Source organism: Chanodichthys erythropterus, chromosome 15 (genome assembly GCF_024489055.1).
Source record: "Chanodichthys erythropterus isolate Z2021 chromosome 15, ASM2448905v1, whole genome shotgun sequence".
Lineage (NCBI taxonomy): Eukaryota > Metazoa > Chordata > Actinopteri > Cypriniformes > Xenocyprididae > Chanodichthys > Chanodichthys erythropterus.
The window spans coordinates 32453491-32475702 of NC_090235.1; the positions used below are offsets into that span (position 1 = coordinate 32453491).

General features: G+C 39.7%; 2 protein-coding genes across 8 annotated transcripts in view; one reads left to right on the plus strand and one right to left on the minus strand.

The window, feature by feature from the left end:
* ftr56 (finTRIM family, member 56) overlaps positions 1-10055 on the minus strand; it is a 13290-nt gene extending 3235 nt beyond the window's left edge. For 2 of the 3 annotated variants that reach the window (XM_067411543.1, XM_067411544.1), the window contains exons 1-5: positions 9417-10055; positions 9195-9290; positions 8815-9048; positions 2549-2699; positions 2432-2473 (exon numbers count right to left, since the gene is read on the minus strand). In XM_067411543.1, the coding sequence (XP_067267644.1) occupies positions 2432-2473; positions 2549-2699; positions 8815-9048; positions 9195-9290; positions 9417-9989 (1096 nt within the window). In that variant the 5' untranslated portion in view covers positions 9990-10055. The remainder of the gene's footprint in view (positions 1-2431; positions 2474-2548; positions 2700-8814; positions 9049-9194; positions 9291-9416) is intronic. The other variant, XM_067411546.1, reaches the window with a different exon arrangement.
* Positions 10056-10955: 900 nt separating this feature from the next.
* On the plus strand, positions 10956-20463 carry seh1l (SEH1-like (S. cerevisiae)). Of its 5 annotated transcripts, none has more exons than XR_010897293.1 (10): positions 10956-11197; positions 12515-12565; positions 13053-13199; positions 14541-14752; positions 14847-14945; positions 15034-15174; positions 16392-16549; positions 17065-17212; positions 17499-18094; positions 20174-20270. XR_010897293.1 is itself a non-coding variant. In XM_067411632.1 (9 exons), exons 1-9 carry the CDS (start codon positions 11087-11089, stop codon positions 20355-20357), a joined length of 1251 nt encoding a protein of 416 aa, XP_067267733.1. In that variant the 5' UTR covers positions 10956-11086; the 3' UTR covers positions 20358-20463. The 5 variants fall into 5 exon arrangements, 2 of the variants coding, with proteins under 2 accessions (XP_067267733.1, XP_067267732.1); XR_010897295.1 differs by having other exon boundaries at positions 17499-17608; positions 20174-20261; XR_010897294.1 differs by lacking the exon at positions 20174-20270 and having other exon boundaries at positions 17499-17608; positions 17986-18968.
* The last annotated feature ends 1749 nt before the right edge of the window (positions 20464-22212 follow it).

The window sequence follows — 22212 nt, forward strand, 5'->3', positions numbered from 1 at the left end:
CTAATAAAACCAAGAGATACAAGAAAAGCACTTTTGAGGCTTGAATTGAGGAACAGATTAAGCTGATAAAATAAGGAAAGAAGAATACCTATTTTTTTTAAGAGAATTAGATAAATTATGTGGTTTTATTTAGAGACACCATTTGGTGGTGATTGTTAGTTCCCAGCATGCTTTGCATATGGAGTAAATATTGAAATTATGTGTTATTTTATATGTTTTTGAGTTAAGGGAAACATCTGATAATGTTTAATGTTCAGTTTGACATTTGAAAGAGTTTCTATTATTTTGAAGTTTTAATCGTTACTATTATGCAGAAGAGTGGTGCTTACACTTAGGTTGTGGTGCATAACTGCATGTACTAATACTGTGAAGCATGTTGCTTTGTTCAGTGAGCAATAGCTTTGATAATGCCAGTGCAGTAACAAGTTTGTTCCTACTTGTGCTGTGCTAGCAGCATATGTCTTTTAATTGTACAACATGACTCAAAGTCAAATGATAAAATTTTGACCCCAAACCAGCCAACCACCCAGAGCCCGCTGCCAGCCCAGAGGCAATCCCAGAGCTTCCCGCTCTTTCTCACATAGCCGCGGAGGCTGTCCCAGAGCCACTGGCTCTCCCAGACACAGCCACAGAGGTCATCCCACAGCACCCCACTCTTCCAGACATGGCCACAGAGGCCATCCCAGAGCCGCCTACTCTCCCAGCCATGACCACGGAGGCCATCCCAGAGCTGGCCGCTCCCCCAGACATGGCCACAGAGGCCGTCCCAGAGCCGCCCTTGCTCCCTGCCCTGCCAGCTCCGCCTAAGCTCCCTGCTCCACCCTGGCCCTCTGCCAGGACTCCAGATCTGCTGGATCCTGCCTGGTCTGTCTCTCCAGCACCGCCCTGGCCCTCTGCCAGGACTCCAGATCTACTGGATCCTGCCTGGTCTGTCCCTCCGGTACTGCCCTGGGCCTCTGCCAAGGACTTCAGATCTGCTGGAGCCCACCTGGTCTGTGCCTCCAGCTCCGCTTTTGTCCTCAGCTACGACTCCAGACCCGCATGAGCCTCCATGGCTCAACCCTACCTTCTTTCCCTGGACTTCTGCAGAGTTTCTGACTCTATGACTTTCTCGGCTGTCTCCTTGTCCCTGTAACTTGACCCCTCCTGCCGTCTTATGTTGTCATGTTGATGTGTTGTGTTCAATGTAGTGTCAGAGTTCTGTCACTTCAGTCTGTTTATTCTTGGTTTGGTGACAGCTCTGACAATGCTATCATCTTGTCATGGCGAGCATGCGGTTCCAAGCTTGCTTTAAGTGTGAGCACATGGTTGTTTCTTTGTCTGTTTCTTTGAGCCATGTGCTCTCCTATTGTCTTGACTCTGCCCATCTTGTTATCTGATTATTGGTTAATTTGCCCCACCTGTCCTCTCTTGTTAACTGCCTTGTTTGCTCACTATTTATTCTCCTTGTGTTTTCAGTCCTGTGTCAGTTCGGTGTCTGATGTACCATGATTTGTTTCAAGTCCTTTCTTGTCCAGATGCTGGTCTTGGTTTTTTTGTTTTGTTTTATTTTTTAATAATAAAAGCCTGTTGTTTCTGCATCCTTGAGTCCTCGCCTCATCCCTTCACCCAACCCTGACACAGACAGGCAGGTAGCGTTGTCCTGGCATTTGCCCAATTCCAAACTCGTGAGCGTGATTGTCACTCCACAGAACACAATTCTACTGCTCCAGAGTCCAGTGACATGGTTTAACCACTCCATTCAACAGTTGCCATTTTACTGATGTGAGGCTTGTATGTATTTTGTATGTAGTCTTTAACTACTGAATCAGCAGAGCATTGGTGACTTTTACACACCATGAACCTTAACACTCTGTGATCCCGCTCTGTGACTTTCTGTGGTCTTCTGCTTCATGGCAGAGTTGCTGCTGTTTTTAAATGTTTCTTCCACTTTCCAATAATACCACTTCCAGTTGACCATGTAATATTTAGCAGGAACTGACTTTTTGCAAAAGTGGCATCCTATGACAGTACCACACTTGAATTCACTGAGCTCTTCAAAACGGCCTGTTTTTCCCCCTACAAATGTTTGTAAATGCAGACTGTGGGTAGGAGCTTGATTTTATACACTTATGGCGATAGATCTAACTGAACACCTGAATTCAATAATTTTGAGGTGTGTCACAATACTTTTGTCCATGTAGTGTATATTCCTGATTAATATTGACATGTTTTTTTAGTGGTAATTGACCATCCAGACTTGGATCATTATATAGAACTTTATAATATGGCTTCTTTGTAAAGAAAGATTTGCTGAATTTGTTAAATTTCAGATGGAGTGAACTCATTTATGCTGTGTACCATGTTTAAAATTTAAAACACTGAATAATTAAATCATAATTTGTGATGTGTTCATTTAGTTTGGGGAGCAAATGGGTCTCCCGTCACTTACCTCTTAAATCAAAAACTGCTTTTTCTGTCTTCGTCCTCTCTGCTACAATTGATATATAAATTCAGTAATCATTTTTTATGCATGTATTGTTTTTACATTACATTTATATTTAAATACCTCTGCCAGATATTTTTTCAATCTCCTTTCTGCAGAAATCCTCCAGTTTCTGTCTCAGTTGAGAGACAGATTTTCCTACATCATTGTAATAACTGACAGTGATGCTGGGAACGTCTGGAGATTCAGCAGGGACAGGGAGAGTTGGGAAACTCTGCACAGACACAAAGACAAACAACCGGTATAAAAAAAGATTATAGAAAATACTTCATATATATAATATATATATATATATATATATATCAGGATATATATATATATATATATATATATATATATATATATATATATATATATATATATATATATATATATATCAGGATATATATATATATATATATATATATATATATATATATATATATATATATATATATATATATATATATATATATATATCAGGATATATATATATATCAGGGCTGTACATTAACTTTTTTGCAATTAGCATTGGTGCTACAGAGGTTGAAAGCACTCTAGCACAGGTTGTAGCACAAGTATAAAACAGTGTTACCATCTCTGAAAACAACCAAGTAGTGCAGTTCATCAATTAAACAGGCATGTGACTGATAAAAGACATTATGTTCTATACAGGGCACACAAAAAACAAATGTCAACAAGAAATTTTATTATATTTATTACATTTTATTATATTCAGACAAACATTTTCTTAATATGCCAAAAATGGCAGATTGCACGAATGTAACACCTCTTGCTTTTAAGTCAATTTTGTTTATATAACCCATTATCAATAATCACAATCCAAACAAAATCTATCCATTTTGGTTGGGCACTTGAAAATACCACTTAATTTTCATATAAATCATTTGCCTGGAAAATCCAGCCTCACCACTGTACCAGCAGATGAGTCTGGTCAGCCATTGAATCAATTCGATTTCTAGGGCGGAGCAAATCTGAGCAAACAGGAAGCGGAGTAAACCAATCAGAGAAGGGCGGATATGACGCTAGCAAAGCGACAAGAGAGTCAACAGCGAAAAGTACATAATTAATGTGTTTCTGGTCACTTGAAACTAATTTCACGGTTGAATAGAACAAACTCTTGGGTCTCGCTTGCGCAATCTTTGTTGATATTGAAGGGACTTTCGCCGCACTAGAGTGACGCTGTTTGCGTCACTGAAATAAACGAATCTGATTGCACGGTACGATTTGGAGTTGACTCGAATCGCGACGGAGGGCGGACTGACCAGACTGATATATCAGATATATCAGTCTGGCCTTGCCAGGCAAATAAATCATTAGAAAGGTCTAAAATTGTATTAATAAAATATTAAATTATGATAAAAATCATTGACTCTAGTTTCTTAAAGGGGCTCTATGTAAGATTTTTACTTTAATAAAGCATAAAAATACCCCGATATGTTTGCAGATATTTAGGAAACATGCTAAGTTCACCTACTTGTTTCTCAGAAAAACATTGCTACAGCCAGGTATTCTATTTTGAAAATGTGCGTTCCGTGTCGGAACGTCTTTCTTTGTTTTGGTGTGTGCAAAACCGTATGCTGCCAGTTTATCCAATTGTATTTCAACATCACAAGTTGCCAGTTGGCGGAAAACACAGCATATTGTAGCCATGGAAACCAGCAAACAAACTGTGTCAGAGAATCGTAGATTCTACCTGACCTAAAAAGCCTCTGAATCCATCTAAATATCTATACGAACGACAGCATATTGAAATAGATAAATCAACTCATCAGCTTACAGTGTGTAAGTCTCCTCAGCTTTCATTGGGAATTGCGCTACCTACTGTTGCTGGCAACCCGCGTCTTTGAACGAGCGGGCGGGGCAAACAATATTTTGAATTTGGACTGCAGTACCTATTTTGAACACTGGGTGTCATTCCTACATAGAGCACCTTTAATTTTTGTCAGAAAATCTTATTCATCCACGGAGAGAAAATTATTAACTATTATAAACTATTAAAAAATTTCTTATTTTCCATTTTTTATTACCCAGAAATGGGGGGATGTGACTGTTATAATTAGTGACACAGAGGAGGGTGCTTATGAGCGCCCTTTGCGGTCAATATGTGCAAAGGTCCATTTCTTCTGATCATCCTTGAGATGGTTCTACACCTTCATTTGAGTCCAGCTGTGTTTGATTATACTGACTGGACTTGATTAGGAAAGCCACAGCTCACCTTACAGCTCACAGTGCATGTCAGAGCAAATGAGAATCATGAGGTCAAAGGAACTGCCTGAAGAGCTCAGAGACAGAATTGTGGCAAGGCACAGATCTGGCCAAGGTTACCAAAAAAATTTCTGCTGCACTTAAGGATCCTAAGAGCACAGTGGCCTCCATAATCCTTAAATGGACATAAAGACATTTGAATCAATTCGATTTCTAGGGCGGAGCAAATCTGAGCAAACAGGAAGCGGAGTAAACCAATCAGAGAAGGGCGGATATGACGCTAGCAAAGCGACAAGAGAGTCAACAGCGAAAAGTACATAATTAATGTGTTTCTGGTCACTTGAAACTAATTTCACGGTTGAATAGAACAAACTCTTGGGTCTCGCTTGCGCAATCTTTGTTGATATTGAAGGGACTTTCGCCGCACTAGAGTGACGCTGTTTGCGTCACTGAAATAAACGAATCTGATTGCACGGTACGATTTGGAGTTGACTCGAATCGCGACGGAGGGCGGACTGACCAGACTGATATATCAGATATATCAGTCTGGCCTTGCCAGGCAAATAAATCATTAGAAAGGTCTAAAATTGTATTAATAAAATATTAAATTATGATAAAAATCATTGACTCTAGTTTCTTAAAGGGGCTCTATGTAAGATTTTTACTTTAATAAAGCATAAAAATACCCCGATATGTTTGCAGATATTTAGGAAACATGCTAAGTTCACCTACTTGTTTCTCAGAAAAACATTGCTACAGCCAGGTATTCTATTTTGAAAATGTGCGTTCCGTGTCGGAACGTCTTTCTTTGTTTTGGTGTGTGCAAAACCGTATGCTGCCAGTTTATCCAATTGTATTTCAACATCACAAGTTGCCAGTTGGCGGAAAACACAGCATATTGTAGCCATGGAAACCAGCAAACAAACTGTGTCAGAGAATCGTAGATTCTACCTGACCTAAAAAGCCTCTGAATCCATCTAAATATCTATACGAACGACAGCATATTGAAATAGATAAATCAACTCATCAGCTTACAGTGTGTAAGTCTCCTCAGCTTTCATTGGGAATTGCGCTACCTACTGTTGCTGGCAACCCGCGTCTTTGAACGAGCGGGCGGGGCAAACAATATTTTGAATTTGGACTGCAGTACCTATTTTGAACACTGGGTGTCATTCCTACATAGAGCACCTTTAATTTTTGTCAGAAAATCTTATTCATCCACGGAGAGAAAATTATTAACTATTATAAACTATTAAAAAATTTCTTATTTTCCATTTTTTATTACCCAGAAATGGGGGGATGTGACTGTTATAATTAGTGACACAGAGGAGGGTGCTTATGAGCGCCCTTTGCGGTCAATATGTGCCCTCGATGTGTACTTTTGCCGAGCCCACACTGAAGCGAGCACCACAGCAGACTTCTTCCCGACAGTGAAAGCAGCGTTACGTCACGAATGTGCGGACTGGTAGTGTTTAGGGTGCAATTTGGGACAGGGCCATATAAGTCATACAACTTATGGCGTTCCAGGAAATCACTTGTATGGATAAATACCACAGCTATCGCTGTAGTAGAATGAAACACAGATTTGACTACTGAAATAAAGACAATAAACATACGATTGCTACCATATACAGTTTATCTGTGTTCTTCTAGACATCTCAGGTATTTTCATAAGAATAAAGTATATTTGTAATGTAATGCAATGCTAATGGGCCTTTATCACTGAAATATAATACTATATTTCAGCCTCATTCTATGATATGAAGCCATATCAGATCACAAAGGAAGTTAGTTCAAACACTTGACTGACGCTATGAAGTGAGTTTGGAGTAAATACATGTCATTAAATTATCTCTTTCGTTGGACGACAGGTTTGTAAACACAAGTTTGGAAAGATGTTTGGCGCGTGTTGCTTTTTCAAATGCTATAATGTTATAAGTTACTCAAACTCGCAGCACTTAAAGGAGGAACACACCAAGCTGACGGTCGGCCGTCGGGCAGTTTTTGTTCGTCGGCCGACAAAGTTTTCTCAGTGTGTTCCGCACCGTCAACTAAAGTTGGTCCTCGTCTGCTTTTTTAAGGCCGATTCGACATGTTGAATCGGGGTCGGAACTCGTCGGTCCGTCGGGCCATCTGATCATCCTGATTGGCATTTTAGCTACTGCCACCTGCTGGTACGGAAAGGCATTTTACGCAGGCGCAGAACGGACGTGCTACTTGGCCGTCAGCTGTCGAGCGTTGGTTGTGTGTGTCAGGCCAACTTTGGGCCCAGACGCTGCCGAATTGAGCCAACCTCGCAGTCTGCTTTCGTCGCCACTAGTTTTCCGGCTTCGGTTTGGTGTGTTCCTGCCTTTACAGAGATGGAGCAGCATTTACTGCAAACCAATCGATCCGCTCTGTTCATAGTGTGCTTCACCATGAAACATGCTGTGCATACAGTGGGTACGGAAAGTATTCAGACCCCCTTAAATTTTTCACTCTTTGTTATATTGCAGCCATTTGCTAAAATCATTTAAGTTCATTTTTTTTCCTCATTAATTTACACACAGCACCCCATATTGACAGAAAAACACAGAATTGTTGACATTTTATTTATTAAAAAAGAAAAACTGAAATATCACATGGTCCTAAGTATTCAGACCTTTTGCTGTAACACTCATATATTTAACTCAGGGGCTGTCCATTTCTTCTGATCATCCTTGAGATGGTTCTACACCTTCATTTGAGTCCAGCTGTGTTTGATTATACTGACTGGACTTGATTAGGAAAGCCACAGCTCACCTTACAGCTCACAGTGCATGTCAGAGCAAATGAGAATCATGAGGTCAAAGGAACTGCCTGAAGAGCTCAGAGACAGAATTGTGGCAAGGCACAGATCTGGCCAAGGTTACCAAAAAAATTTCTGCTGCACTTAAGGATCCTAAGAGCACAGTGGCCTCCATAATCCTTAAATGGACATAAAGACATTTGGGACGACCAGAACCCTTCCTAGAGCTGGCCGTCCGGCCAAACTGAGCTATCGGGGGAGAAGAGCCTTGGTGAGAGGGGTAAAGAAGAACCCAAAGATCACTGTGGCTGAGCTCCAGAGATGCAGTCGGGAGATGGGAGAAAGTTGTAGAAAGTCAACCATCACTGCAGCCCTCCACCAGTCGGGGCTTTATGGCAGAGTGGCCCGACGGAAGCCTCTCCTCAGTGCAAGACACATGAAAGCCTGCATGGAGTTTGCTAAAAAAAACACCTGAAGGACTCAAAGATGGTGAGAAATAAGATTCTCTGGTCTGATGAGACCAAGATAGAACTTTTTGGCCTTAATTCTAAGCGGTATGTGTGGAGAAAACCAGGCACTGCTCATCACCTGTCCAGTACAGTCCCAACAGTAAAGCATGGTGGTGGCAGCATCATGTTGTGGGGGTGTTTTTCAGCTGCAGGGACAGGACGACTGGTTGCAATCGAGGGAAAGATGAATGCGGCCAAGTACAGGGATATCCTGGATGGAAACCTTCTCCAGCACACAGCTAAAATAACGAAGGAGTGGCTTCACAACAGCTCTGTGACTGTTCTTGAATGGCCGAGCCAGAGCCCTGACTTAAACCAAATTGAGAATCTCTGGAGAGACCTAAAAATAGCTGTCCACCAACGTTTACCATCCAACCTGACAGAACTGGAAAGGATCTGCAAGGAGGAATGGCAGAGTATCCCCAAATCCAGGTGTGAAAAACTTGTTGCATCTTTCCCAAAAAGACTCATGGCTGTATTAGATCAAAAGGGTGCTTCTACTAAATACTGAGCAAAGGGTCTGAATACTTAGGACCATGTGATATTTCCGTTTTTCTTTTTAAATAAATCTGCAAAAATGTCAACAATTGTGTTTTTCTGTCAATATGGGGTGCTGTATGTACATTAATGAGGAAAAAAATGAACTTAAATGATTTTAGCAAATGGCTGCAATATAACAAAGAGTGAAAAATTTAAGGGGGTCTGAATACTTTCCATACCCACTGTATATTTAATTAAAACCTTGCAATTTCATGATTACACTAAGCCAAATCACAGTTTGGACATTATGTCGCACTGTACAGCCCTGTTAGTACCTGTAATGAAAAGACTAAAGGGGTTTCTACCTGGAGAAAATGAATGTGATCTGGTGTTTGTGAAAGCTGCTCCAGCTCAGCACCTGTCCTCCTCAGTTGACAAATCTCCTGTTCCAGTCGCTTCATGAATCCTTCAGCTTGACTCACTGCAGTCTTTTCTCGATCTCTGATCATCTGTGAGACCTCAGCGCGTCTTCTCTCAATGGAGCAGATGAGCTCATTGAAGATCCTCTCACTGTTCTGCACTGCTGTCTGTGCAGATCGCTGTAGGACACACATTACAATCAGCTCTCTCTGTTGCTCACAGCCTCACAGTCTGCTGTGCTTCAGTGGGACTGAAAAATCACCCTCACTGACCGACTGCAGAAGAGTCTTAACTGAGTCTGAAACCAGTTCTTCTCTAAACTCACCTTGTGATCCTCCACAGCATCTTTTAGCTCCTGAAGCTTCTTCTCTCTCACCTGGATTTGCTGCTGGAATTTTCTCTGTGTCTCACCAAAGTGTTTCTGTAGGATATCACAAAAACAGTACATCACAAAAATATGAGCGGAATTGAAAGCACAAAATGTTTTTGAGTATTTGTTTTCATCTCAGAGATCTGAATAATCATGCCAGTGTCTTTCAGTCAATACCTGTTTCTCAGCCCTCTCTGCTGCAGTTGATACAGTGTCATGGTTTTTGTGTTCATCCACCATACACAGCATACAGATACACTGATGGTCAGTACGGCAGAAAATTTCTAAAAGCTTTTCATGTTTACTGCATATCATCTTCTGAAGCTGTCCAGTTGCGTCCATCAAGTTGTGTCTCTTTCCTCTGAAGAGATTTTCATGTTGTTCAAGGTGATTTTGACAGAAAGAGTTCAGACACACCAGACAGGACTTGACGGCTTTGCATTTTCTTCCAGTGCAGACGTCACACTCCAAATCTCCAGCTCCAGCAGGAACAGCAGTTTGGAGTTCAGTCAACTTCAGTTGTCCCACCACTTCAGCCAGCAGGGTGTTTTTATTTAAATCAGGTCTTGGACTGAAGGTCTGTCTGCACTCAGGGCAGCTGTAGACTTTTCCCCGATCCTCTTGATTCCAGTAGCATGTAATGCAGCTCGTACAGTAATTGTGTCCACAGGGAATGGTCACTGGATCCTTCAGTAGATCCAGACACACTGGACAGCTGAACTGCTCCTGAGAAACCCTAGCTTCAGCCATTTCACTGCACGCACTAAACACAGCTGGATAGTCACAGCACTAAAGTTTTGTTTACCTCGAAATGGAGAGTTGATGTAATTTCCTGCTTCCGTTTTTTAGAGATATGAGCAAAACATTCTTAATACAATTGGTCCACTTCCACAAGATGGCAGTCTTGTAAAGAAATAGAGTTGTGTAAGTGGTGTGTGAGCTTGAGAGAAATGTTGCATATTTATTGTCATTTATTACTCACACTCATTTTGTTCCACACCCATCCTTCATTCATCAGAACACAAGGTTATTAAGATACATTAAGATATTTTTGATTAAATCCGATGGCTCAGTGAGGCCTGCATTCACAGCAATGACATTTCCTCTCTCAAGATCCATAAAGGTACTAAAAACATATTTAACATATCAGTTCATGCTAGTTCAGTGGAAGAGCCAAAGTCCGGAAGCGCCGGACTTGGAGAGCCAAAGTCACGTTATTTCAGCAGTTTAGCCGTTTGATAGGAGATCAGAGTCACTGATTCGATTCGTAAAGCTCAGAAGCAGTGTTTTGAAATCGGCCCATCAATTTATTGTTGAAAAGTCTTTTTTTTTTTTTTTTTTTGGCGCACAAAAAGTATTCCCTTCGCTTTAAAATATTAAGGTAGAACTGAACTCGCATGAACCGTTTTAAATATGTTTTTAGTACCTTTATTGATCTTGAGACAGGAAATGTCATTGCTTTGAATGCAGGCCTCACTGAGCCATTGGATTTAATCAAAAATATCTTAATTTGTATTCCGAAGTTGAATGAAGGCCTTACGGGTGTAGAACGACATGAGGATGAGTAATATATGACATTATTTTCATTTTTTGGGTGAACTAACCCTTTAATAGTGGTAGCAGTAACTCCTCTAGTGCAGTAGGTGGCAGTAATTGGCTCTCGGATGTTTTCATCTGCAGTAAAGCAGCGAGCAAAGATTTCGAGTAAAAAAAAAAACAAAAAAAAAAACATTTCACCGGTAGAGTTAGAATTTGTGCTGAAGTTTGACCAAGCGCCTATCTGCTTTTTTATTTACAATTTGTTTGAGATATTTTCTTGGTGCCGTCAAGAATAGTTTTACTAGAAGATGTTCGTGGCGAAGAGCATCGCAGCGGATCATAAAGATCTGATTCACGATGTTTCTTATGACTTTCATGGTCGCAGGATGGCGACGTGCTCCAGTGATCAAAGCGTCAAGGCAAGAAAACACTCTTTTGTGTGATCAGTTTAACTGGACAGGACTTTATAGAGACTTTGTCCAGAATTGTATTGAGCTGCCTACCTAGAAGATAAATACTACATGCGCCTTTGATACCCAAAAAATGCGGTCAAGGCGGGCAGCTCACTAGGTTTTAATACATTGCCTGATATTTAATTGGGCAGAATTTGCTTTTCTGCAGCTGTGCATCAGTTTGGAAATACTATCCCGTGTTATGTATGAGTCTCCAGACTATAGTTTATGAGAGAGATTAGGTTAGATGCTATGAAATTAGAGGTTTGGTCGGTGTATTAAACGATTAGTTGATAGATTGAATTGGAGACGAATATGTGTCTGTTATGCTGCCTTCACGTGCTCTCGGAATGATCGTTTTTCCTAGGTAAAAATTGCACATGAACGCCCTCCCATTTCGAAACTTGAATCACAACTTAATCAAATTTCCGATAGCACGAAGGCAGCATTAACCCCCATCATGTTGTATGTAATTCAGTTGTAAATATGGTCCGAAATGGTGAATTTGGTTTTTTATTTAATTTAATTTTCCATTTTTTTTAATTTTTTTTTTTGAGTGGTCACCTTTTTAATCCGTTTAAAGTCACAATAAAATCAAAATAAAAATGTCTTATTTTTATGACATCCCTTTCCTCTTGCAACATCTCATCCCCCATGATGTGTTTACTGGAGTGAGGGCTGGACAACCTGTCACTCACATGACATCACAGCGAAAGCAAACCACAACAGTCCAATCAACTCCGATGGACAAAATCAAGCCCCGCCCTACATTTGTTCTTATTTGATAAGCCGTTTCATTCAGTTATACATCACAATTGGGAATAAAAAGCAACTTCCATTTCATGCGGACTTTGTCCTGGCCAACAACACATTTTGGTTTATACAGATGTTTACGGAAACCTCAACTATATCTCAGCACAGGATGGTCTGAACTGCTTGAAACAATACTGAGGAAATTTCAAGTTATTGAAACAATTTCTTGTTCATTAGACTTAAAATTTGACTTTAAATGTAATGATCAAGAACTCTCAAAGTTTAGCATTAAATAAAGTGAAAATAAAAAGAAACAGATGGTATTGCGATACTAATACATGGGTAAACACAAAAATTAGGAAAATTAAAAATGGTCAAGCAGGCTCTATTGCATCACATGAGATGGATTGACAGATTTGAAGTTTGGGGATTCAACCGATAGCAGCTTCAGATAGGAGCTAAGGTTGAGGTTATGTGCATACTTGTTTTCCATATTGTTGACAAATGTTTGGCTTTTGTGAACTGTTCTAGGTTTGGGACAAAGGTGATGATGGAGAGTGGCGCTGCACTGCTAGTTGGAAGGTATGATTTTTGTTTTTTCTCCATGTAACCCTTATAGCTGACTTTAGTTTACACCCTCATTCATACATTGGTTAAAAGGTTGGGATACTATTAGATGCATATTCATTTTAGCACTTTTTTATTTTGTCAAACAAAAATATTGCTATTAAAATTTGTGTACCTCCTAATAGGCAAGTTTCACAGACAATGCTTCAGCTAGTCCCAGACTAAAATGCATGTTTGAGCTGTTTTAACCAAAAGAAACTTACACTGCCATATGTCAGTGCAATTGTTTTGTCTCAAGAAGACATCAGTAATGATTTTTTCTTAGGAACATTTATAAAAGCTATATGAATGTCCTAATTTAGGCCTTATCCTGGCTTAATCTAAGCAGTGACTGTGAAATCATGCCTAAATGTGAAAATAATTAATTAATGTGATCAGACACATTATTTGAGGAATTCCTGGAATGGTTTTAATGGTTCTTCTGACTGACTGTCTGTTGTAGACCCATAGTGGTTCTGTTTGGAGGGTGACATGGGCGCATCCTGAGTTCGGTCAAGTGTTGGCATCTTGTTCGTTTGACCGCACTGCGGCTGTATGGGAGGAGATAGTCGGCGAATCCAATGACAAACAGCGTGGTCAGAGTCACTGGGTATGTAGAATTTTTAATAAATTTAAGAAATATTATTATTATTACTTTGAGAAGTACATTCTACAGTACAAGTAGTAATACTTGTAATATATTTCTGTCATAATTTCTGAAATGCTGGTGAAATGACAGCTGTGGTGAAGTTCATGCCCTCATATAGTGAGACGGCAGATACTGAAAACAAACAAGCATCATGCATGCCATGCTTGAGTATATGTAGTAGACACACTGTGCCACTCATTCACACAAAGAGACACAGAACATGCCGACATGCTGTAATAGCAGTCTTTTTGCACTTTAATCTTCACAGACACTAGTATATCATATCGCTATTTGATTAACTCTACAGCCCTACTTTAGATTTAGTCATCCAAAATTTTCCAAATTTTATGACATTCCGTGTTCTACATTAAATTCTTTTTTTTTTTTTTTTTTTTGACTGGATTCTCCAATTACGCCCATCATAGGTGCTTACTTCTTGCTTTTCCTGTTGCTCAAAGAGTAGAGCATGGTGCTAGTGTAACCCCCCATGTTCGAACCACCCGCTCTAAGCGGGACTCATACCCGGGTCCGCTGGCATGGGAGTCGGGTGCTCTAGAACGCAGTCTCTAGTAGGGCTGGGCGATATATCGCATGCGATTGTCACGCGCATTTCGTCAGTAAAGCCGGTTCCCTGATAACCGCTAAATCGCCATCACCTGCTTTCAAATGGAGTGGCATTTAATAGACAGAACCATAGTTCACTGTCAAGCTACGCAATATCACGTTCATTATCGAAGGCAATTCATCTGCGATAATGAACGCGATATTGCGTAAACCGGTTAAAGTAAAGCCGGTTCCCTGATTATTTAGCGGTAACCAGGGAACCGGCTTCACTGACGAAATGCGCGTGACAATCGCATGCGATATATCGCCCAGCCCTAGTCTCTAGCATCACTTGCTAGAGTGCCTCTTGAGATCAGGGGAGTGAGGTTTATGTGCACAACTCTTACCGGCCTATGTCCATTACACTCACTCCCATCCGGGTCACGGCACCAATGTAACCCCTCCTGTTCGAACCGCCCACTCTAAGCAAGACTCGTACCTGGGTTCGCTGGCATGGGAGTCGGTGCTCTAACAAAGCCGTTACACTAGCAATGGGTTTGATTCCCAGGGAATGCATGAAGTGACAAGTATAGTATAAGTGAAGTTGAGTTGCTTTGGATACAGTTTCTGCTAAATGTAAATATGCGATTTTGAAAGTAATGTGAATTTTCTGAAAAGAGGTTGGTAACCAATCAGGTTTTTGTGCAAATCTGAAGCAATGTCATAGTTCTTCTATTGATTTCTTCTCTGCTTCTCCAGATCAAGAGAACCACACTGGTGGACAGTCGGACGTCAGTGACTGATGTGAAGTTTGCACCGAAGCACATGGGTCTAATGTTGACCACCTGCTCTGCAGACGGCGTGGTGCGTATCTACGAGGCCCCTGATGTGATGAACCTCAGCCAGTGGTCACTGCAGCACGAGATCTCCTGCAAGCTCTCCTGCTCCTGCATCTCCTGGAACCCCTCCAGGTCTGAACCCCATCTACACACACTCACCCACACAATCAAATATGATATGAAAGAAGTATTCTTGATTGTCACAACTGTTTGTTCTGCCTTTTAGCTCTCGAGCTCATCCTCCAATGATAGCTGTGGGCAGTGACGACAGCAATGTCACATACAGTGGCAAAGTGCAAATCTATGAGTATAATGAAAATACAAGGTATATGAGTTTCACTTCATGCATCAGTTCTTTCATTTCTATTTTTTTATTATAAGTGTGTTTCTAATGGGTTTATGTTGACCTTTAGGAAGTATGCCAAAGCAGAGACGTTGATGACTGTGACTGACCCAGTACATGACATCGCCTTTGCCCCTAATCTGGGGAGATCCTTCCATGTGCTGGCGATAGCGACCAAAGACGTCCGCATTTTCAAACTCATACCATTGAGGTAAATAGGATATCACGCTCGGTAGTAAAAAAAAAGCTAAGCAGTCAAATTGGTCATCTTAAGGCTGGAATACACTACATGACTTTTGCTCAGATTTTTGCCCAGATTTGCAGTTTGGACAAGTTGACAATAGTTACCTACTAATCCTTTAAGTCGTCTGGTGAAATTTCCTGTATCTTTTCTTATTTTTAATTTTTTTATTAAACAATTCTGTAGTAAGCACCATTCACAATAGCAATGTGCTAACATCTGCTTAAAGGAACACTCCACTTTTTTTTGAAAATAGGCTCATTTTCCAACTCCCCTAGAGTTAAACAGTTGAGTTTTACCGTTTTCGAATCCATTCAGCCGATCTCCGGTTCTGGCGGTACCACTTTTAGCATAGCTTAGCATAGTTCATTGAATCTGATTAGACCGTTAGCATTGTGCTTAAAAATGACCAAAGAGTTTTGATATTTTTCCTATTTAAAACTTGACTCTTCTGTAGTTACATTGTGTACTAAGACTGGCGGAAAATGAAAAGTTGTGATTTTCTAGGCTGATATGGCTAGGAACTATACTCTCATTCCAGCGTAATAATCAAGGAACTTTGCTGCCGTTCCATGGGTGCAGCAGGCGCAATGATATTACGCAGCGTCTCTCACAAACGTCTCCATGGTTGCAAGGCACGTTCCCTGTGCAAGCTGGCGCTCACGGGTGCTGCGTAATATCATTGCACTGCTGCAGCCATGGAACGGCAGCAAAGTTCCTTGATTATTACGCCTGAATGAGAGTATAGTTCCTAGCCATATCAGCCTAGAAAATCACAACTTTTTATTTTCCGTCGGTCTTAGTACACGATTTAACTACAGAAGAGTCAAGTTTTAAATAGGAAAAATATCAAAACTCTTTGGTCATTTTTAAGCGAGATGCTAACGGTCTAATCAGATTCAATGAACTATGCTAAGCTATGCTAAAAGTGGTACCGCCAGAACCGGAGATCGGCTGAATGGATTCGAAAACGGTAAAACTCAACTGTTTAACTCTAGGGGAGTTGGAAAATTAGCCTATTTTCAAAAAAAGTGGAGTGTTCCTTTAAGTTAGAACTTCTAAGCCACCTGTCAATGCCCTACAGTAGCTTCATTGTGCTGAGTTTTAAATGGGCAAACACCACTCACATTTTCCTCTGACTGTAAGACTTTAGTTGGTGCAGTTGGTTCATGTTGTGTGTCTGACAGGAGAGAGAGTGCCAACAGCTCTGGTCCCACTAAGTTTGAGGTGCAGGTGATGGCTCAGTTTGACAGTCACAACTCCCAGGTGTGGCGCGTGAGCTGGAATATCACCAGCACTCTCCTGGCCTCCTCTGGAGATGATGGCTGTGTGCGACTCTGGAAAGGTCAGCCGTCAACTCAATCTACTTCCTGCTACTTTTGCTACCGTAGACATCAGTGTTTATATCCGAATTATAAACTTTTAACACAGTACTTCTGTGATTAATTTGAATATTTTTAAAACTTAATTAATGATACTGTGTGGTTGAAAAGTTTGTATATCTGTTTCATACCTCTACATGACAACTACTCACTCTGGGTCAGAGACAGTGATCTGAATGTTTTGGTGTGTGTGTGTGTTTTTTTTTTTTAGTCAAAAGTTTAGTAGACTAAAAAACACAGGTGAATCGCATGGGTGTTTGAATCGAGATTTTTTTTAATTTTTTTTTTATGATTAATCGTGCTGTTCTACTTAAAAGTCAGCATAAAATGAAAATTCACCCCTATTTTCTAAATGCATGTTATACGTTGTAAATTTTTGTGAATGATTTATCCATGCATTTTTTTTTTTAACCTCAAATATCATAACTCAAACTCATAACTCAATGTTGCTGTGAATTCTGTTTCATCTTGTCTGCAGCTAATTATATGGACAACTGGAAGTGCACAGGGATCCTGAGAGGAGACGGGAGCCCAGTGAACGGCTCCTCTGGACACACTGCTGCTCTGAGCACTGTGGGAGTCCCAGGAGCTGCTCAGATGGTTGTTGGGGCGGCTTCTGCTGGCAGGTATGTGGCGGTGATGTGATGTAGAGATGAGCAGTATAACCCTCAATATAGTTATCTTTGCTTGAAATGGTTAAAATTAAATTACAATATGAAAATGGATAGAATTTAGAGAAATTCATCACAAATGAGTAGGTCTGGCATATATATTAGACTTTTTTTAATAAAGGTACAAAAATGACTTTTTTAAAGGCATTTTTATTTTATTGTATTTGTATATGCATTTGACTGCATTTGCATTTTTTCAAGTTTGTGGTTTATACTTAATTAAATATCTTGTTTTTAACAGAAAAAAAGCTCAGCTGATGCCAGGCTAATGGCATAACATGCTGATTGGCTGCTTGCTGCATGCACATGCACAGGATTGGACCGAGACCTCATTGACACCTTCTCTGCACGGTGTGACACCTGTACACTCTTCTAGCTACTAATCTTACAGAAACGTGTGCTGACGGCACGATTTGTTGTGTGGCTGTTAAAGGAACTGCGCTTGTGTGTTCTGTTCAGTGGCACTTACCTGACATTGAGCATTTTTTGTATTATTGAACAAATTACACTAAACATGACTCCTCAATACTGACATTCTTATTAATCGTTGTGATGTGATGCATTATTAATTATTTATTTTAATACTTATGTTTAGGTCATTTGCAAGTTTCATAGTTTAATTGTCTGCACCCATTTGCATTGACTGTATCCGTTTACTGTTATAGTTGCTTTTAAAGGAACAGATAACTCAAAATTGTCATTGTTTACTTGCCTTCGTATTGTTCCAGAACTTTTACAACTGAGTTTCTTCTGTGACGCACAAAAGGAAACATTCTAAAAACCCTCAATTAAAAAAAAAAAAAAAAAATACTAATTTGCACTTGGAACAGCATGAAGGTAAGTAAATGGACTTGAGGCTTCCAAAAGAACACTACACATGTTTGTGCTGAATGCCGCTCACCATGTATTCTGTGGTGTGGACAGTAGAGGGAGACACTGGGTCATAAAGCCCAGTTCTACTCAAATTTTATGTCTCCAAATATGCTCTTGGAATTACTAACACATCACATTCAATTTGTCAAACTAACTGTGTTATAGTATTTCAGTTACTATTTTAGGATGTGGGCACAGACAGTTTGTTCTAAAACAAGCAACTTTTTGCAGAAGTAAAGCTTAGTATTCAATGAGGAAACATTTGATCTGCTAAACAATATCTATTTCCATTAATAAACCATCACCAAAAGTGTGTCAGTTCAGGGATTTGGTGCATGAATAAATTAAAAGCTGGCATCTGATCATTGATGTTATATATTGGTAATATCCATCTTGAGATACTAGTTTTTGTTTGTTTTTTCTTATTTCTTTTTTTTTTTTTTGTAAAATAAAGAATGTTTTTCAGTTTTGATTTATGTAATAAAGACCTCTCCAAGGTTTCTCTGAATTGTGTGGTTCTTATTCAAAGAAACCTTATAAGAGGAACATGTTGGTCTGAAAAGACAATTTAAAAGAAATTAAATATCTTAATAAAAAGCTGAAATGTCACTGTGAACAAAATCCTGATTCAGTCCCACTCAGATGACATGACCCCTATATATTTAAAGCACAGGCTTGTTACACAAATCACAGTGTTGATTGCAGGTTTGAACAGTCAATCCTGCAGTTTTTCTAGTAAAAGTTACTGAAGTTTTTTTTCCTTTATTTTCTGTAACTTTATTTTAAGGTGCCGTAGTTACATATTACTACATGTACTTACTATAGTAATAACAGTAAATTATGCATAATTCCAAGTAACTGACCCTAAGCCTTACCATAACTATAGTAAGTACATGTGGATATATTAAAGGATATGTCCACTTTCAAATAAAATTTTCCTGATAATTTACTCACCCCCATATCATCCATCATGTCCTCCTTTCGTCAGTCAAAAAGAATCAAAAATGTGAAAACATTCCAGGATTATTCTCCTTATATTGGACTTCAATGGCCTCCAAACGGTTGAAGGTCAAAATTACAGCTTCAAAGGGCTTTAAACGATACCAGACTAGGAATAAGTGTCTTATCTAGCGAAACAATCAGTCATTTTCGAAAAAAAAAAAAAAAATACAACTGTATATGCTTTATAAACACTTTCCATATGCTTAATTAACCTTAATTTCTTTTTGACTGACGAAAGGAGGACATGAACATCTTGGATGATATGGGGGTGAGTACATTACCAGGAAAATTTTATTTGAAAGTGGACTAATCCTTAAATATTGCTCCGTACTTATTTGAGTAAGTACAATGTAACTATGTCACCTTAAAATGAAGTGTAACCTTATTTTCTAGTTTAGAAGCAACTGAAAACCATATTTTATTCCCATATCGGTAGTCATATACTTAGAGGCAATTTACTTTAGGCTAAATTTATTTTAAATATGTTTTTAATTTGATAAATTTTGTCTTTTTAATTGAATTATTTATTAGTGGAAATTTCAGAAAAATTAAAATGACAGGTTGTAAGACTAACGATTACAAATAATGTCCCAATTTTTGGTTGATGAAATTATAAAAATGATAAACCCCATAAAATCATGTGGAATAAAAATTGCTCTGATAGTTGAAAAAAAGGTTTCTGGTTCTATTTTGTCTTGCCCCATAGGTTTCCATTATAAAGGCATATCTGTAAACATTAGTGTAGGTTTTATAAGCTGAAGGACAAGCTAAAATTATCTTTTGTGGTAATTAACAGAATGTTTTAGATGCTGTTGGTAAAACCTTCATTGCAAACTGGAACATTTCATTAACTCTCCTCCTGATAATGCTATCTTGTGTGATGTGAACCTTTTCCCTCTTCATTCATCATTATTCACATTTGTTTATTTGTTTTTCCTCAATGTCCATTTTTACATCTCTCTCTTGTGCTTGTGTGTCTGTGTTGTGGTTGTTTCTCGTTTCTGTTGCTTGTCGGGCTTTGTCCCCATTCTGTACCTATAGGTACTTCTTCCCACATTTGGACTCCCCCAGTACTGGATCTCGACTGGCCCACCTCCTGCCTCCTCCCTCTCTCATCGAGCAAATGAATGAGCCTGATCCCACCCACGCAACTCAGCTACGTCATCGACACATGGTGAACTCCACCAATCAACCCACTGACATTTTCCTTTTAAATGATCAATAATGTCTTTATGTCCAGATCATATTTCCCTCCCCCCTCAAAAATAAAATATGTGTGTGTATGTATGTATGTATGTATATATGTATGTATATACAGTGGGTACAGAAAGTATTCAGACCCCCTTAAATTTTTCACTCTTTGTTATATTGCAGCCATTTGCTAAAATCATTTAAGTTTATTTTTTTTCCTCATTAATGTACACACAGCACCCCATATTGACAGAAAAACACAATTGTTGACATTTTTGCAGATTTATTTAAAAAGAAAAACTGAAATATCACATGGTCCTAAGTATTCAGACCTTTTGCTCAGTATTTAGTAGAAGCACCCTTTTGATCTAATACAGCCATGAGTCTTTTTGGGAAAGATTCAACAAGTTTTTCACACCTGGATTTGGGGATCCTCTGCTATTCCTCCTTGCAGATCCTTTCCAGTTCTTTCAGGTTGGATGGTAAACGTTGGTGGACAACCATTTTTAGGTCTCTCCAGAGGTGCACAATTAGGTTTAAGTCAGGGCTCTGGCTGGGCCATTCAAGAACAGTCACGGAGTTGTTGTGAAGCCACTCCTTCGTTATTTTAGCTGTGTGCTTAGGGTCATTGTCTTGTTGGAAGGTAAACCTTCAGCCCAGTCTGAGGTCCTGAGCAAGGTTTTCGTCCAGGATATCCCTGTACTTGGCCACATTCATCTTTCCCTCGATTGCAACCAGTCGTCCTGTCCCTGCAGCTGAAAAACACCCCCACAGCATGATGCTGCCACCACCATGCTTCACTGTTGGGACTGTATTGGACAGGTGATGAGCAGTGCCTGGTTTTCTCCACACATACTGCTTAGAATTAAGGCCAAAAAGTTCTATCTTGGTCTCATCAGACCAGAGAATCTTATTTCTCACCATCTTTGAGTCCTTCAGGTGTTTTTTTTAGCAAACTCCATGCGGGCTTTCATGTGTCTTGCACTGAGGAGAGACTTCCGTCGGGCCACTCTGCCATAAAGCCCCGACTGGTGGAGGGCTGCAGTGATGGTTGACTTTCTACAACTTTCTCCCATCTCCCGACTGCATCTCTGGAGCTCAGCCACAGTGATTTTGGGTTCTTCTTTACCTCTCTCACCAAGGCTCTTCTCCCCCGATAACTCAGTTTGGCCGGACAGCCAGCTCTAGGAAGGGTTCTGGTCGTCCCAAACGTCTTCCATTTAAGGATTATGGAGGCCACTGTGCTCTTAGGAACCTTAAGTGCAGCAGAAATTTTTTTGTAACCTTGGCCAGATCTGTGCCTTGCCACAATTCTTTCTCTGAGCTCTTCAGGCAGTTCCTTTGACCTCATGAAGGTGTAGAACCATCTCAAGGATGATCAGAAGAAATGGACAGCACCTGAGTTAAATAAAAGTGTCACAGCAAAGGGTCTGAATACTTAGGACCATGTGATATTTCAGTTTTTCTTTTTTAATAAATCTGCAAAAATGTCAACAATTCTGTTTTTCTGTCAATATGGGGTGCTGTGTGTACATTAATGAGGAAAATTTTTTTTAGCAAATGGCTGCAATATAACAAAGAGTTAAAATTTTAAGGGGGTCTGAATACTTTCCGTACCCACTGTATATATGTATATATATATGTGTTTGTGTGTATATATATATACTGTATATACATTTATCTCCCAACAACTAGGACATAAATGATTCAAATTTCACAGATGTGTTTGATGAAGAGAAATGGAATAGTGTTTGGATATGTCCCTGAACAAAGGGGGAGTCAATATCAAAAGTAGCATTTAGTATCTGGTGTGTCCGCCATCTGCTTTAAGTACTTCAGTGCATCTCATCATCATGGACCGCTGCAGATGTGCCAGTTCTTGCTGTGAG